The sequence below is a fragment of the Ailuropoda melanoleuca genome, chromosome 2 (genome assembly GCF_002007445.2).
Source record: "Ailuropoda melanoleuca isolate Jingjing chromosome 2, ASM200744v2, whole genome shotgun sequence".
NCBI lineage: Eukaryota > Metazoa > Chordata > Mammalia > Carnivora > Ursidae > Ailuropoda > Ailuropoda melanoleuca.
Window position 1 is genome coordinate 166,255,017 of NC_048219.1, and position 18,251 is coordinate 166,273,267.

General features: G+C 39.3%; 1 protein-coding gene across 1 annotated transcript in view; it reads left to right on the forward strand.

Annotated features, from left to right (window-relative positions):
• The window catches only part of CDK15 (cyclin dependent kinase 15), a 74,599-nt gene that overhangs the window by 21,306 nt on the left and 35,042 nt on the right, over positions 1–18,251 (forward strand). Inside the window, exons 7-9 of the mRNA XM_002919131.3 lie at positions 2,405–2,528; positions 4,561–4,681; positions 14,775–14,868. Of these exons, the coding sequence (XP_002919177.1) occupies positions 2,405–2,528; positions 4,561–4,681; positions 14,775–14,868 (339 nt within the window). The remainder of the gene's footprint in view (positions 1–2,404; positions 2,529–4,560; positions 4,682–14,774; positions 14,869–18,251) is intronic.

An 18,251-nucleotide genomic window follows, 5' to 3' on the forward strand; every position in this document is an offset into this window, starting at 1 on the left:
AGGAATATAGTTGAAAACCATACTTGACTGCAATCATACTTGACTACTTTGTGGATCTGTGAGGGCTACACTAATTAATAGGGGGATTTATTACGGGTATGTGAAAGCACAAACGAAAAAGTTTTCCAGTCAAAGCAAGTGGGTATAGGGATGAGTTGCCCACAGCAGAGGCAGCAGTGAAAATGCTCACTCTGGCCCAGATGGCACTAGCCCAGTGAAGTGATTTTGTTCCCAAGAGCCTCACTGTGTTGAAAACAGGACTAACCCCTGGGGTATGGGAAGCCTTTCTGGAAAGAATCACCCACGACCTGGCTTGATGTTGACTGAGGAAACACCATTGGATTGGGTTGTGTTATCAGTGAAGTTTGGGCCAGTGTGATGGAAGAAACTAGGTTGCAAAGGATTCAAGAGTGAGTGGGTGGTGAGGTTAATCAGGACAGACTGCCGTTTTAAGAAGTGTGGCTGTAACATACATACATTAATATTGACCGTTTATGAACGCTGGTGGACATGCATGTGGAGCCGGGGAGGAAAGGGGCCGAAGAGCGAGGAGGTGGGAGGCGGGGGTGACTCATTAGTGAGAGCAGTCTGTACTCCAACGCGAAAGGCATTTCAGGCTGGCTCTTTCTCCGACTCAGCCAGCTGACGCTCCCTTTCCCTGTCATGTTTTAATTTTCTTTTCTCTGGTTTCTCAGAATGGTGTAGAGGAGTGAGGCAGGTCTGAGTTTGAGTTTTGGCCCTGACTGTCTCTTGACATGTTTGTAAAGTTTCCCTGAGCCCTAGTTTTCTTATCTGCAAATCGAGGACAAGCCTGTCATCCCTCATGGGATTACTCTGAGGATTCTAAAAGGTGCTAGGTGTTCAATAAATGTTGTTTTCCCTTCCTCCCTTCTGTCTCTGTCCCTCAACTGTCTTGTGCTCTCTCCTTCCTTAGTATTTTCACATTGAAAAACATATCTGTAAGCACATAAGGTAGCATCTTCTCTTTTTCCTGCAATTTTAGTTGGTTCTTCGTATTGTCTTTTCCAGAAACATTTGTATTTATAGCTGATTGGAAGGTTTAAATATTGGTATAGGAATTTCATATTTTGGTAGCTTAGTGGTTTGATGAACGGTAAAATGGACAGTGTGCGTATGCAAAACACGAAGAAGGGAAAGCACTAGGGAAACTCATAGAACCAGTGAACATTTGAAATGGGAGTCTCAAGAAATCTTCCATACTCTTAAATGGCTTGTGAGCCCGATGTGGGACCTGCATGGAAGTAACAGCCCCCAGGCCCCTGCCCCGGTCAGACCATGCTGCCCCTCAGCTTGGCTCCAATTTCTCCTAGTCATTGTTAGGCCAGTGCAGGTCCCAGTGTCTCTGAAGTTCCTAATTTCCAGGATCCCATCCTGGAAAAGTGGATCTGTTTGCACAGCTCGGAATCGGCTACTTTGTCTGTGTCTCCAGGAATGCTGGGGCCGGGCTTTTCTCTTCCAAACTGCCGGAACATGTTCTCAGTTGGCAGAGGTCTTTGTAAACACTAACGTTGCTGTTTCAATTCTCAATTGCCAGTGGCACTGGAAAAGAGCAAAAGACATTGGAATCCTACGCATTCTTTTTTTCCTTCAGTCTCTACATTGGTGAGAACCTAGTAATGTCTTCAGTTTCTATACCTTATTTACCACATGTGACATTTAAACATTTGGGCCCAGAATGTATTTTTCCTTCTTCTTTTTTCTTTCTACTATTTATTCCTTATTCTCTTAAGGTTTTTTTTTTTTTTTGGTCTCTTTTTTTTGGGGGGGGGGTCTCTCTTCCCTCTTAATCAAATGGCTGTATTATAGCTTGTTTTCAACTTTCAACTTTAGACTTTAAAAATAGGTTTAAAAAGATAATGGTTCTTTTATTTCCTACTACCATCTAAAGATATATTTCCTAGTCTGGTCTCCTTGTGTTATGTTTTTAAAAGGGTTTCATATCAGAGAGCCTGGAAAACTCAAGCAGTTGTAAACCTTAGAATATCATTTCCAGGTCAACTTTCATCTTATATGCCAAGTTCATTGGTGGGAAAAAAAATTAAACCTTTCACATCTAAATCAGTAACTAGTGTTCCAAAGAAAACTTCAAAGTTTCCCTTTAGATTTTTAAGGAAGGGTAATTCCTCCAGTATCAAAGAAATGAGATGTCAGGAAAAGGCAGAATCCCTTTGTTTAGGACATGGTCTACTTACTTGACTTTTCTTGTCTTTTTTTTTTTTTTTCTCTCACTGAATGTAAAATCTTCATTTCTTTCTTTCTTTTTTTTTTTGGTCTCTCAAGAGACACTTTTACTATATTCTTTCAGATGACTGTTTTTGATTTAGAGGAGAAATCAACACATAGTGGCTCAAATCTGCTTAGATAAGGTGTTCATTCCTTCCAGCTTTTCATGTTTCAACTTTTGCGGGGCCTGGCGTACATCCACCACCAACACGTTCTTCACAGGGACCTGAAACCTCAGAACTTACTCATCAGTCACCTGGGAGAGCTCAAACTGGCTGATTTTGGTAAGTCTCCCCTCGAGTCTCTTTCTGGGCTGCAAACAATGATGCTTTTGTGCACACATGTTTAAAGCATTGAGTAGGCCTGGCCTTTGAAAAGTGGAGGCCCATGGAACGTGATGCTTTGTGAGGATGTCAAACTACCTTATGGGAAGTGTGAGGCAAAAAACAGGGCAAGACTGGTAGCGTCTAGAATTCCATCAAACCCCAGTCTAATCAGATCCAAAAATGGGCACCTCTACTGCCCCATTGCCATTTTTTATACAGAGACATGTGTAGAGTGAACTGTACCTAGAAGGTTTTCCTCTTCCTACATGATAGAAAATTCTGTCAGGTTAGATCCAGGTTATCGCATGACGACAGGATAAAGAGGTAAACCCCAGATTATAGGATAGACTCCTGCGGGAATAGAGGCCCCAGGGCACTTGCTCCTGCTCACCAATCAATAGAGCTGTCTTTCTATGAGCGCCTGAGGTTTTCTGTTCCCATCAAAGTGACGTGGATCTCCCTGGGGTATCACTGTATCTTTCCATTTCAGCACTTATCACAGCTTACAATCATATACACATGTATATTTGTGTGATGATTTTCTCTTCCACTAGTCTGTAAGTATTATGAAGGCAGCCAGAGTCCATTTTGCTTATCATTGTATCCCTAGTGCCAGACACCACAGTCAGGGCTCAGTAATATTTGTTGAAAAACTGGAGTTGAGGAACCACTCTTCTCTGTTTGGCAGGTATCAAACTGTTGCACGATAGTTGCAGTACTTTATTCTGATGTAGCTTTCATCTGGACAAGCAAGCATTTAACAGATATTCATTTATCAATTCCCCACAACAGAGAACTCATCTACTGAGGTTTTTCCTCAGCTCTAGATCATGTGATTCTGTGAGATAAGTAGCTAACTGGCAAAAATACTAATAGGGGCTCCTGGGTGGCTCAGTCAGTTAAGTGTCCGACTCTTGATTTCAGCTCAGGTCATGATCTCAGGGTCATAAGATCAAGCCCCATGTTGGTCTCCATGCTGGGCATGGAGCCTGCTTAAGATTCTCTTTCTCGGGGTGCCTGGGTGGCTCAGTTGTTAAGCATCTGCCTCTGGCTCAGGGCGTGATCCTGGCATTCTGGGATCGAGCCCCACATCAGGGTCCTCCACTGGGAGCCTGCTTCTCCCCCTCGCACTCCCCCGGCTTGTGTTCTCTGTCTCGCTGGCTGTCTCTCTCTCTCAAAAAAATAAATAAAATCTTTAAAAAAAAAAAAAAAGATTCTCTTTCTCCCTTTCCCTCTGTCCCTCCCCACCTCTTTAAAAAAAAAAAAAGTACTCTGATATTGCAGAAGAAAATTTGAGAGTGATGTGTCCAAGGTCTTACCAAACTAATTAATTTGGATTAGCAGTACCCACCCTGTATTTTACTAAACTAGGGATTCCTGGACTACAAAAATGGAGGGCAACCGTATTAGTTGTGAATTGGGTTCTCTGGTTATGATAGGGACCCCAAATTACAGAGGATGTAAACATGTTAGAAGCTTAACTTTCTCTCATACAACAGTCTAAGAAGTCAGAGCTTGTATGGTGGTCCCGTGGTGTCTTGACCCATGTCCCTTCTGTCATGAGGCCCCACCATCCTTAGGATATTGCCCCAGTTACATATTTAAAGATGACTGCCACTGCCTTCTCATTATAGTGTGGAGGAAGAGGAAAAGGGAAGAATGTTTAATCCCTCCAAAATGGCATGATCTGGACGCTCACACATGGGTTCTGTTTATAGCATATAGGGAAGAAGTTGGTCTCACTATACTTAGCTGCCAGGAAGGCCATATCCAGCTGCAAAATAAGCCAAAATTTGAGAAATTCACTTGATAAGGAGGTCCATGAGGGTCAAGATAGTTGAGTGACTCTATTAAAAGCACCCAAAGTTTGTGTATTATTTTTAAATGTTGTTTATTCTGCCAGTTATTAACTCCTTGGTTGCATGCATCTCTTCCTGGCTCTCCAGAAAGTCCTAGGACAGTGAGTTCTGTGCTTTTCCTCTATGGTCAGGTCTCGCTCGGGCAAAGTCCATTCCCAGCCAGACATACTCTTCAGAAGTTGTGACCCTCTGGTACCGGCCACCTGATGCCTTGCTGGGAGCCACTGAATATTCCTCTGAACTGGACATATGGTAAGAGCTACTGCCAAGAAAATGAAGAAAATGTGAGTCATTTTACCCATGAGGATTCCTTTATCATCTGTATTGCATTTTAAAAAATAATGTTAATAATGACAATCACATTTATATACAGAGACATAAAGTGCTTTCAAATATGTATCTCATTTGACTTTTGCAATCATTTTGAGAGTTTTTATGGTTAAAGAAACTGAGCCTCAGAGGGATCTGGCCCAAGGCATATTCTGAATCCAATGTTCTTTCTACCATGCCTCTCCTCTTAGCTCTTCTCTTCAGTCCTTCTTCTTTCCCCCTTGTCCTCAGAGAAACACACACACACTCCCAGACCACAGATACACACACACATACACATGTCTTCACACTAATGCCCGCACATGCCCCAGCACAGTTCAGAGCTTAGAGAAAAAAGCACACAGACCATGATTCAGCAAACCTGATTTTAGCACCAACTCTATTTCTAATTAGTTACTCTGGATTATGTTATCTTGAACAGCATGTGTCCTCTTTGTGTCTGTGTTTCTCCATTTTTAAAATAAGGGTAAAAACTCTCTCCATGAGGGGTTAATTGGGGATATAGTGTAAGTATAAGAATCAGATAAGTGTTTCCAAGTAGAACCACATCATTGGGGAGGTTCTTGGATTAATGGGGTGCTGTAGTGAGTGTGGGATCACTCATCATCCTAAGCAGCAATTTTATGTTATCAGATCTTATTTCTAGAAATGCTCCAGTTATCCGGGGGCCACAGTGAAGTATGTGGTGACTTTGCAATCATAGCCACCCCATCAAAGGTAACAAAATACATGGACATCCTTCAATTCCTTAGAAGGTCTTTTATAAACAAAAGGCCTTGTTTCCTAAAAAAATCAATAATAGATTTTTTAAAAATTAAATAGTGTTCTAAAAGGCTAAACTAAGCTTTTGGAGTTCCCAAAGAATTGAGAAAGGTTGCAGAAATATCCCTCCAGTGTATCTGGAGTCATTGATTTCCCAATACCCAGTACCATTTCTAGAAATATCACCAGCTAGTCAAAATCCTCCTGAAACTGTCAACTCTCATGGCTCTGCACTGTCACTTCAAAGGCCGGCGGCAGGCTCTGCCTCCTCAGCGCTTAATGATTCCTTCCTAGTTGTGCTTCACAGGCAGAGTGAAACTTCAACTCATCACTTTCAAACTTTGTTTTATTATGGAACATTTAAAACATTCAAAAAATAGACCATATAGGGGTGCCTGGGTGGCTCAGTCAGCTAGGTGTCCAACTCTTGATCTCAGCTCAGGTCTTGATCTCACCGTTGTGAGTTCCAGCCCCGTACTGGGCTCCACGCACAAAACAAGACACACACATGAAAAAATGTATACCATATATATACGTCAGTGATTCTCAATCAGGGCCAATTTTGCTCCCTGGGGACATTTGGCAATGTCTAGAGACATTTCTTATTGTCACAGCTGGATGAGGTGTGCTCCTGGCATCTAGTGGGTAGAGGCTGGGGTGCCCCTATAATGCACAGGACAGCTCCCAGCATGAAGATTTATCCAGACCCAGATGTCAACAGTGTCAAGATTGAGGAACCTGATATAGATTAAGAAATGTGATAAGTGAACTTCGTGAATCCACTACCCAGTGTAACAACTAGAACGCTCGGTCATACTTCCGAGTGATCCTCTCCCAACAACCTGCCCCTCCCCCAGACTGGCTTCGAACCTGAATTTTTTTCTTATTGTCATTCCTTTACCTCTTCTAAAAGTCATATTTTTACATTTTTATGTGTTCTAAAGATATTCTTTTGTTTTACCTGCTTCTGAATTTTTGTAAAAATGGTATTATATTGTTTTTAGCCTTCTGGGCCTGCTTTTGTCTACTCAAGATGTTTCTAAGATCATTCATGTTGACCTAGGTAGCTATGCTTTATTCCCTGTTGATGGACATTTCAATTAGTTAGCTTGGTTTTTTTGTTTTGTTTGCTTTTGCTGTAATAAATATACTTGGTGCTCATATTTAAGGAGTTCTCTCGAATACTTACTTAGTGGATTTGCAGTGTCACAGGGTATATGAATGTTCAACTGCCTGAAATAGTGCTGAGTTGCTTTCCAAAGTAGTTGTAACAGTTTATACACCAGCAGTGCGTTATGTCTCAAGAAATTAAATTTTGTATTTTATATAAGTGTTGGTCTCCCACTCAGATTGTGATTTCCTGATACCATTTTTCACTAAAAAGAACTCAGACATTTTGAAGAAATGGCCAATTCTAAGGCTGGCGCACGGAAAGTAGAAGATGAGCCAGAAACATCTTGGTGGGCCAGAACATATTTTTATAAAATGGTCAAAAAATGATAGGAATATATCAAAAGGACAGGGGAAGCGACCTGAAGAAAAACCACTGGTCTAAGATGTGCAATTTGAGTACAATTGAGTACAATTTGACTCATAATCAAAGCAAATAATGGGGTCATGGATTATAACCCACTGAATAAATTAAGAATGCATAAGTCCATAGTTAGGTTCGCTAACTAGCTGTATAAGAAAGGAAGTACCCCCTTAACAGAAGCATGCCAACTAGTAACTGGAGAAGAAACGATGGACTTAGAAAACCACTGTTTTGCAGCATAGTAGTGATTGCTTTGAACAAGAATTAACAATGCTAAATTAGAGCAGAAAGTCTGATGAGGGATAAAAAATGTATGTAGTCTCAAAGTACCTCTCCACAAATTACTTACCGATTACAAAGGGGAAAAAAAATAGTAACTTTATAGTAGAGAAACTTGGCCAACACCACCTTCACCAACTGATTAGAGTTAATATTATTAATAATGGGACTGACCGACACAGGGTGCTTCCTAATATGAGGCACTGAGAAGGGTACAAGATCACTTATGTGGTTTTCCTGCAAAAAAATCCCAAACTTATCAGATAAACTAACTCTCTTTGAGGGACATTCTGCAACATAACTGGCCTGTCCACTTTTAAAGGGCTGTAGGGGAGGGAAAATTTCCCTCTGTCCTCTTAGAGTCTGTGGATGAGCCTGCAAGCTGACAACAGATTAACGAGAGAAAAGCATATAAATTTTATTTGATGTTAAAAGTTTTCTGTGACATGGGGAAGGGGCTTTATAGAAAGAAGAGAAGACCCCCAAGGAACCAGCTAGGCTTGGAGGGTTTTATACTATTCTGACAAAGGGTGATAAATTTGTAGGAAAGTGATAAGACAAAAGAACGGGATTTCTGGACTCTTTAGGGGCAGTAAATTGTGGGATGGACATCCTCACAAGGGGAGTTTATGCCCAACCTTCAGGCAGATAAGGGGAGGCAGAAAGCTCATCATATGTTTGATGTTTCTCAATTGCCTTCAGCTCAAAATAATCTTTTTTTTTTTTTTAACTACCAGAGTGGCATATTTTGGGCTGGCATATTTTGATCCCCTACTGGGTCAAGGTTTTAAAAGGCAAAGAATGAGGAATTATTCCAGAATAAAGAAACTAAAGCGATATGCCAACAAATGCAATGCATGGTCCTAGATTTGATCCTGGGGGAAACGGACAGACAGTACAGTACTGGGACAAAAGGTAAAATTTAAAAAGGGACTGTGGATCAGAGTGTGATATTGGATCAATGTTAAATTTCCTGATTTTGATAATTGCACTGTTGTTATGTAAGAGAATACTTTTGTTCTTAGAAAATACAAAGTTACATAGATGGGGTGAAGAATTATGATCTGCAACTTACTCTCTGGTGCTTTAGAAAAAAGAGGAAGAAATGAAAGAGGCAAAACATTGGAAATTGGTGAATCTGTTTGAAGAGAGTTCTCTCTACTGTGCTTACAACTTTTCTTTAAGTTTGAAATTATTTAAATATTAAAAGGTACCACCAAAATTGAGAAAAAGCTGGTGTTCCGCCAAAGATAGCATGAGAAGCACTGACCTAGCATGTGATCGGTGTTTGCAAATATTTCACATGTGTTTGAGAAGAATACAGATTCCTGAATTGTTGGGGACAGGTTTTTACATATATTCAAAAATTCAAGGTTAATTGTGTTATCCAAATCTTCTTTATATCATTGTTGTCTGTTTAACCGATCAATCAAAGGTGTGTTGAAATGTTCACTACATTGTTGATTGGTCATAATTCCATTCATTTTTTGCTTTATATACTTAAAGCTGTTTTCATTAAGCACAAATTTAAAAATGTTTAAAACTATTTAAAAATTTGAAACTGTTTAAAACTGTGCACTTTAAAATCTTAACGTTTGGAATAATTTTCCTTTCTTTTGAAGTAAATCTTTTAGAATATTCTTTAGCATAGGCCTATCAGTGGCAAACTCTGTTTCTGTGTTTTAAACTTTCCTTGTTGAAAGGTAGACTTGCTGGGGATGTAATTCAAGATTGATGCTTATTTTTTTCTTAGAACTTTGAAGATATCATCCCCCTGCTTTGTCTTCTGCTGTCACTGTTGTGAAGTCTGCTTTGAGCCTTATTGTCTTATTTTTGGAGGTAATCTCTCATTTTAGGTAGATGTTTTAAAGATTTTTTTTTTAGTTTATTATTAAGACACTTTAAGGTGTCTGGTGTGGTATATAATGTGCTTCCTCCAGTTATGAGTCATGTCTTTAGTTGGTCATTTCCTCTTTGAATGTTGCCTCTATTCCTGTCTCTCTTTCTGGAGCTCCAATGAAAGATTATCAGACCATGTTTATTATCCACAGCTCTCATCTTCTCTCTCATATTTCCTGCCTGCTTAACTTTCTGTGCTACATTCTGGATAATTTCTTCAGCTCATCTACCAGTTCTTTAAGTCTGTCTTAAGCTACATAGCCCTTACATATACAAAATGTTATTTCATTGGTAATTGTTTCATGAATTTAACCATGAATAATGATAACATAAAATAGAAATTCAATTGTAAGTTAAAATTATTGCCATTACTCTTATTCATTCCATTATTATTATTGTTTTCCCACTAAAACTCAAAAAGTAATGTAAAAATAGAGCAATAGACATCTTTCATTGAGTTTACTGTTATTTGGTCACTCTCTACATAATTGTTTGATATTGAGTGTGTACATTACGATTCCTCTTCCCCCATTTTTTTTTTTCTTTTCAGAGTGGTAAAAGGGAAAGTGAGTAGGGAGAAGATTTCCAATTGACAAAAGAAGGAAAGAGGGAAAATCCTATTGTGCTAGGCCACAAAACCCCACAGGGTACAAACTGAGTGCATTTGATTGATTAATTGATTGATTGATTGGGGGGGAGCAAAGGGAGAGGGAGAGAGAGGATCTTAAGCAGACTCCATGCCCAGCATGGAGCCCAATGATGGGCTCGATCTCATGACCCTGAGATCATGACCTGAACGGAAATCGAGTCAGACACTTAACCAACTGAGGCATCAAGGTGCCCCAAACTGAGTGCATTTTGGGAGGCAGATGACCATGGGTGGGCATTAGAGCCTTTGTCTTTAAGAAACTAATGATACCATAGAGTGCCAGAGCCTCTCATTCACAGTGAGCCCCGGTGGCACCAGTGTCAGTGGGAGCCCAGAGCAATCAGTTAAATTATGGAAATATACAAGTAGGACATACTGGTTATTCCCTGCACTTAACACCAATGCTCTCTCATCTCCCATCATCATTCCTTCTTTCTTTCTGCCATCTTTTCAGATCTTAAAAGATTCTATTAGCAACTTCATTGAGAAAACTCAATGTTTTAGGATAAGTATACCATTTTGCTTTTGTTTTACTTTTTTGCACTGTGTTAAAATACACATAACATAAAATTTACCATTCTAACCATTTTATTTTTTTAAGATTTATTTATTTTAGAGAGACAGAGTATGAGTGAGGGGAGGGGGCGAGGTAGACAATCCTCAAGCAGACTCCCCACTGAGCAAAGAGACCAATGCAGGGCTCAGTCCCACAACCCTGAGATCATGACCTGAGCCAAAATCAAGAGTCAGACGCTTAACTAACTGAGCCACCCAGGCACCCCCACTTTAATCATTTTAAAATGTACAATCTGGTGGCATTAAGTACATTCACATTGTGGTATAATCATCACCATTATCCATCTCCAAAACTTTTCATCATCCCAAACTAAAACTCTGTACCCATTAAACAAAAACTCCCTATTAATCCCTTCCCCCAGCGCCTGCGAACCACTATTATACTTTCTGTCTTCATGAATCTAACTCTTCTAGGTACTTCATATAATTGCAAGCATACAATATTTTCCTTCTGTGTCTGGTTTATTTCACTTAGCATAACGTTTTCAAGGTTCATCCGTGTTGGGGTAAACTGGCTTTAAAAGAAGGATTTATTTTGGCACACAAAGTGTACTCTTCAAAACTGACTTCAGGCAGCTGCTGGTTTTGGGACTATGAAAAGTTGTTCCTGCCCAAGAGACTGCAGATTTCCTGCTGCAAACTTCCAAATATAAAGAGTGGCCCAGGGAAAAGCAAATGGAAATGTCATGTCCCTGTCATATGTTATGTTGTTCTGAATTAATTTCAACGTTGAAAAATGAAATACTGATTCATTTCTCCCAACAACATTTTTGTATGTTCCTCACACCTCTGAAAAACCTAAAACTCCCGATGGTTGATTTCCCCAGAGGTTGCCTCAGGAATTTGAAGAATTTTTTCCTCTCTTATGGAAGAATTTGTTCATGCTCAGAATAGAGAAAAGATTAGGAAGAAAGCCAGAAAAAGCAGAAAACATATAAGCTGTTTCCTCTAACCTGACTGAACAGCCACGGTTGGAGCAATGCATCTCTCCTTTCTGGAACGATTCACTGGTGGACACCATCGGGTCTTTTTACCCTGATAGGAAGTTCCCTTTATCTATATGGGCTGCCCCAAGGGTATCTCCACAGAGCAGAAATCCTCTGAGAAGCCTAAAGATAGGAAGGGTAAGAAGAAGAGGTAAGAAGAGCCACAGGATGATTTAAGAACAAAACAGAGGAGTGAAAGGAAATAAGAGCTGGTTTCCTATCTGGAATATTTTAAATGTTTGTTTAAGGCTAGGCTGGGGGTGGACAAAATAGACAATAGCCGCTCAACTTGTTTACAAAGCAAATTAAAAAATACAGTAGCTCTGAAGAACAAATGAAAAAATCAAAAGAGGAATTGTATAGTTTTTAAAGAACAATGGTTACACCTAGAAAGCATCTTTTGTTTTTCAAACTTAAAATGCACTGATTTATTTTCTTACCAATGCATTGATATTTATGGTACTTATGGATATTCCAGGTACTGAAATATAATTGATTTAGGAATTTTGTTTGTCTTGCAAGTGTCCAGACACACACACACACACTCTCTCTCTCTCTCTCTCTCTATATATATATATACATATGTATATTAAATATTAAAAGTATAAACAAGTAACATTAGACTCTGTATTTGTTAGGTGAGAAAGGTTTTAATCTACGCCTAAGTGAAACTTAAAAAAAAGACTCAAGAAAATGCCGCTAAGGCACCAACCATACAAATGCAAATGGAGAATTTCAACCAAATATTAGCATATTATTCTGTAACACAAACGTCTTGTGCTACTTCCATAATGGCCTGAATGTCCAGCTTTCTCCAATATTTTACATAATTTTGTACACTGTCCTAGTGGAGTAGAAGACAAAGGACACTAAGAAGTTGCTAAGAAGTCTTGGTTTCCTGTAGCCACTAGTATGAAAAAGCTACAAGTTTTTCCCAAGCAATGAAAACCTTTTGAAGAGAGGAAAAAAGTTGATTGCAGATTTAAACCCGACAATGACCTTGGTTTTGAACCTTGTTTAAAATACCATCAGGCCTTCTAGTGGCTTGTGAGCTCCTGGCGTTTCTGGTAGGCGTTAGGGTACTGGATGGAAGGTTGGCTCAAATCTTCAAAAACCAGTACATTTCCATTTCTATTTCATAGCAGTTAATATACAATTACATATATGTTTTATATGTTTTATACACACACACACACACATTTTTTCATTTCAAAATGAAGTGGTTTGAGACCTTTCAAGCACAAATAGAAAGCTTCAGGGGCAGTGGGCGGAGACCATTTGATGGCATTCACCAATTCAGTTTCCTAGTTGGCTTATCTCATAATTGACCAGCAATCAGGATGGTTTTTAACCATCACCATTTTCTATTACTTTTATTTTCCTCCATATATAGTTTAACTCANACCAATTCAGTTTCCTAGTTGGCTTATCTCATAATTGACCAGCAATCAGGATGGTTTTTAACCATCTGACCACTTTCTATTACTTTTATTTTCCTCCATATATAGTTTAACTCATACCTTTTTTTTTTTTTAAAGATTTTATTTATTTATTCAACAGAGATAGAGACAGCCAGCGAGAGAGGGAACACAAGCAGGGGGAGCGGGAGAGGAAGAAGCAGGCTCATAGCAGAGGAGCCTGATGTGGGGCTCGATCCCACAACGCCGGGATCACGCCCTGAGCCGAAGGCAGACGCTTAACCGCTGTGCCACCCAGGCGCCCCTAACTCATACCTTTTATATCTGTTGCTTTAAAGACAAGAAACAAAAAAAATGGATTTTAAAATACAAGCTAATGAGGAGCTTTAAAATGGCAATAATTCTAAAAATTCACCTCAAGATACTATTCGCCAGATTCTTTTTTTTTTAAAGATTTTATTTATTTATTTGACAGAAAGAGAGACAGCCAGCGAGAGAGGGAACACAAGCAGGGGGAGTGGGAGAGGAATCCGATGGAAAAAATGAAAAGTTATCATATGTAATAAATACATATGAATAATATTAAAGACCATATTTAAAATGAACTCGATAATAAATTTTTAATAATATGATCATCTATAATAAAATGTTCTACTTAACTATCCTTCTTTATCATGCCACACAAGAAAATGTCCAGATGATTAAGGGAGTTTGCAAAATTATGTGTAATAAATGAAAAGAATTTGGAGTCAAAGGATAGGACCATGAGGCTAATCACTGTAATCAGTCACCTGGACCATTTTTATCTCTCGAAAGACTTCTATGAATAAAAATGTGTATTCTTAGCAAAATAAATCTTACCCCTTACTGTCCCTCGGGAATTACCCTCCAGTTTGACGACACAGGAAATAAATTTTGTATTTCACCCTATTTCATCTATTTTGAGATGCACACTCTCTGCTAAATCATGACGTACCGTACAATCAGTAGCATCTTACCAAGGCCATCAGCCAGGCTGCTGTTGTGACTGCAGCTACCATTGCACCTGTGTGAACATCAAATGCTAGCATCAAAACTTGCAGAATGGGCGTCAGTGACTTGGAAGAAAGTCTTGCAGACAGGAGACTTTTTGTTTCCTTCTTTTTTAACTAGGAACCAAACGGTTGTGGAGAGAGAGTGAATCAGACATGTTTTGTAACATTCTTTAAGCAGGAGTCAAAAGTAGGTTAACTCTATGCAATGGCAAGGTCAGCTTAGGAGCCCAGCACCGATGACTCTTAGTTTTCTTGTGGATTATTTTAAGAAATGCTGCATCATCAAACTCCCGATATAGAGGATGATCCCAAGGATAAAAACAGACATCAAAGAGTCTGAGTCAAATGCTGAATGTAAAAAAGTTTCAGGAGTACCCAAACCAACTTATTTCACTTAATGTTTCATTTGTTGCATGTACAAGTGTGATATGTGATCCAGTAATCTGTCTAATTAAATTTATAATAGCCCTTTCAATAACAGTAAAAGAAACATTCTGATTGTGTAATGGTTTAACTTGCAGGAGTTTTTCTTCTTAATAGTTACTTATACTAACAGTGCCACTTACAGCGTAAAGAGAATATTCAATTTGGAGATTCAGTACTTTTGCTTCTTCTCATAAAATGGATAATGAACTTGAATGAGCTGAAATGTTTGCTATCTTTACTGTGTTCCTCAACACTGGTTGCATATCACTTTAACTAAAAGAGGCTGGCTGTTCTTACTTTTTTTTTTTCTTTTTTCTTTCCCAAGACTTTTAATAGCAGGTGGCCCCTATTTAACTCCCCCAAATATTTACTGGGAGGAGAAATACTAGTAGTTCAGTTTCGCATGCATGGTTCCTTGAACGTGTCAGGCTGACTCCTGTTTCCTTTGCTAGGGGTGCAGGCTGCATCTTTATTGAAATGTTCCAGGGTCAACCTTTGTTTCCTGGGGTTTCCAACATCCTTGAACAGCTGGAGAAGATCTGGGAGGTAAGAGAAGAATTCCTCTGAGGAAGAAGAAATACCTCCATTTCAAACTTTGAACCAAATTCACTTTAGAGACCATGAAGTAGTCCATCTGCCGAGATTTCATGCTGTGTATTAAGGCTGTGGAAACTGTGGTATTTGCCACAGGTATAAACACCTTGGGAATGAAGACACGGTCAGGAAACCACCTGTTGTCCTGTAGCAGCCCTGAATCCACCTGCTCCCTGCTATGGTTTTCCCAACTTCCCAGGGCAATTTCTGCCATTACAGCTTAAGCACATCCCTGCCTCACTCACCCTCAGCTCTAACTCTATCATACATTTGGCCCTGGGTCTTTGTCAACTGAAGGCGAGACACTACATTTCCATAGAACTCTGATAAAACAAAGGCTTACCGTGTTAGTGTGAGAGAAGTATACCATTTATCATGCTCTTCCAAAGCCACCTTCTTAGGTGTGAAGGTACTTTCTGTATGGTTCCCTTTCTTGACTCACTATTTATCCCTACCTCATTTAAATATTTTATTCATTTATTTGTCAGAGAGAGAGAGAGAACACAAGCAGGGGGAGCAGCAGGCAGACGGAGAGGGAGAAGCAGGCTCCCCAATGAGCAGGGAGCCCGATCCCAGGAGCAGACGCTTAACCGACTGAGTCACCCAGGCGTCCCCACCCCTATTTCATTTTACCATTATGTACTTCATTCTTTTGTCTCTTGTAGCTTATATGCCACGGACTATAGTCATGTGTATATTTTGCTTTTTTGGGTGACTTTTTTCATTGTGGTAAAATATACATAAAATCTACCATCTCACCATTTTTAAGTACATGATTCATTAAGCACATTCACCTCGTTGTGCAGCCATCACCACCATCCAGTTCCAAAACTTTTTCATCACCTGAAGCAGAAGTTCTGTACCCAGTAAACATGAACTCCCCATCTTCCTTCCTTCCAGCCCCTGCTAAGCTCTCATCAGCTTTCTGTCTATGCATTTACCTATCCTGGGTATCTCATATTTGTGGAATCCTATAGTATTTGTCCTCTGCGTCTGGCTTATTTCACTTATATTTTAAAGGTTCATCCGTGTTGTAGTGTCTGTCAAGTGCTTTAAACTACACTGTTGTTATCCGGGGTCCCGCTCCCTTTCCAGTTTGCTTACTTCAAGCAGGCATCTGGAGCGTTCATGCTAAGAGCCTCTGATAAGGGGTTTCTTGGGAGATATGGCCGGAGTGGGGGTTTTGTGTGTAGGTGAGGAAATTTGTCTTCTCTTGAACTACCTTACAACTTTGAGGCAGAGACACAGCTTTGTTAACACAACCACAGTTCCAAGCTCTGAGGACAAAGTGAGAGCAAGTCACCACATTCAGCAGTGTGTTATCTTTTACACGACTACAGTTCAAGCAGAGTAGAAACTTCGACATTACAGACAAATCCTGAATTAGTATTTCATTATTCGTGGTCTACACAAATGAAAATAGGAAAGCTATTTTGAGTTCCGTGATATTTGATGTAGGAATTGCCTCTTTGAAATAAATGGGTCCATTCTACTCTCCCAAACTTTAACCACAACTGTTCTTTACATTTATCCTGAGAGCTCACTCTTAGGAATAAAGACATAATGGGAAATCCTGAATCTTTACTTTACCATCTTTCTAAAATGCCTGTGTGTATGTGTGTTTTCATCTGAATAACTGTCACCTCTTTCTGATCAATTTTTTAGAAATCTAATGCTTGTAATAAGTGTTTTTAGCAAATAATCCCAGATGCTGTTCTAAAACCAGAATAAAATAAACTATGCAGACTTTAAATCCATTAATCAAAATGCCTTCAGTTTCCATTCCAGCAAAGGCAGAAAACAGCCCTGTGCAGCCTACTGTGATTTCAAACATAGCACTCACTAGCTGCCTTTTAAGAGCCTTCAGGGATGGAGTAGATCAACAATTTTTGGTTTTCAGTTTCCCAGACAGTGAAGGGGAGATTTGGTAATTTTCTCAAGTGAAACCAAATTCAATAACTTTCAAATAGAAACTGAGCATCAAAATTCCAAATAAAGGATATTGGATTTTCATTTAACCATTAAAAATCTCAAGCTTAAAGTTTTCAGTATAATATTCAAACATGTTTGGTATCCATTTTGTTGGCTTTAATTAAACATAATACAAAGTAACCAATAATTCTAGTAACTATCGCCTTAGAGGAAATATGGATGTGGTTGCTATTTATTTCCTTTGTTGCTTTTTCTTCATTACCTTTGCTTTCTTTTCATTGTGCTTCGCCAGCCACCCGAAGACATATGGGTGCATGTGAATCACTTGTTTACGTGCACATCTGTGCAAATACAGAAGATGGTAGGTTCAAAAAGAAGAATCAGCTTCCCATTCTCTGGCCCTCTCCCACAAAAGAAGAATTAGTCCAGTTGGTTTTTCAAAATGGATTCCAGGATTCTTAGTGTTCCCTCAGGCTCAGGGTAGTTGATAGGAAAAGCCTATAATCCCCTCAGTAGCTTTGCAGTTTGTTTAGGGAATGGATCAAAGAAAGATTTTCCTGGGTGGCATGATTTTTTTTTTTTTATTGTATGAGAGAAAATAGCACTTCGGTGTCTTTTGTTTGCGGACGATCTTAGCAGGCACCACATAATGTACCTCTCAGTCAGAGTCCTAGTCAGCAAGCTGGTAGACGTTAAGATTCTGGATTCTTCATTGATTATTATTAGTCATTGTTGGGCAATTGACTTCCTGCCCTAACAACTGGACTGGCATCGATATCCACCATTTTGCAGTTGGATTTATTAGATTCTTTCTATGACAGATGCTTCTAAAAGAGTTATGTTGAGATATGCTTCTAAAAGGAGTTAGACTGTCTAGGGGTGTAGTGAAAGCTCTAGCATTTCACTAATATTTCACAAAAACAGTGTTATTCTAGTTCCCAGATAGAACTGACATTGGGCTTTTATGGTTAGAGTAAAAGAATGGTAAAACAATACCTACAAAAGAACTCAAGGTAAAAGCACCATCCCAAATCTAAAGTGTTTTGACTTTGTACTCCAAAAGACTTTCATTCTCGTATTAATTACAAACTGGAGGTTCAATTCGGTATGCCACAGCCTAGGTGAGCTCTTTTTCAAGTGATGTTACTTTTCCAATCCACCAGTTAAAAACCAAATACCATATTCCAAGCTGCCAGGCCACCAAGAAAACAAGATAAAATGAATTTGGTAGGAAGGACTAGAGTTAGGTTTGGGATCATTTTTAGCTAACATTCCACTGTCTAAAGGTCAGTAATCCTAATCCTTTTTAATTTGAACGCATTGGGGAACAGCTGAATCCTCACACTGAGGCATAACTCAGGCTATGTTCTTTTGTCAATGTGTGTGTGTATGTGTGTGTGTAT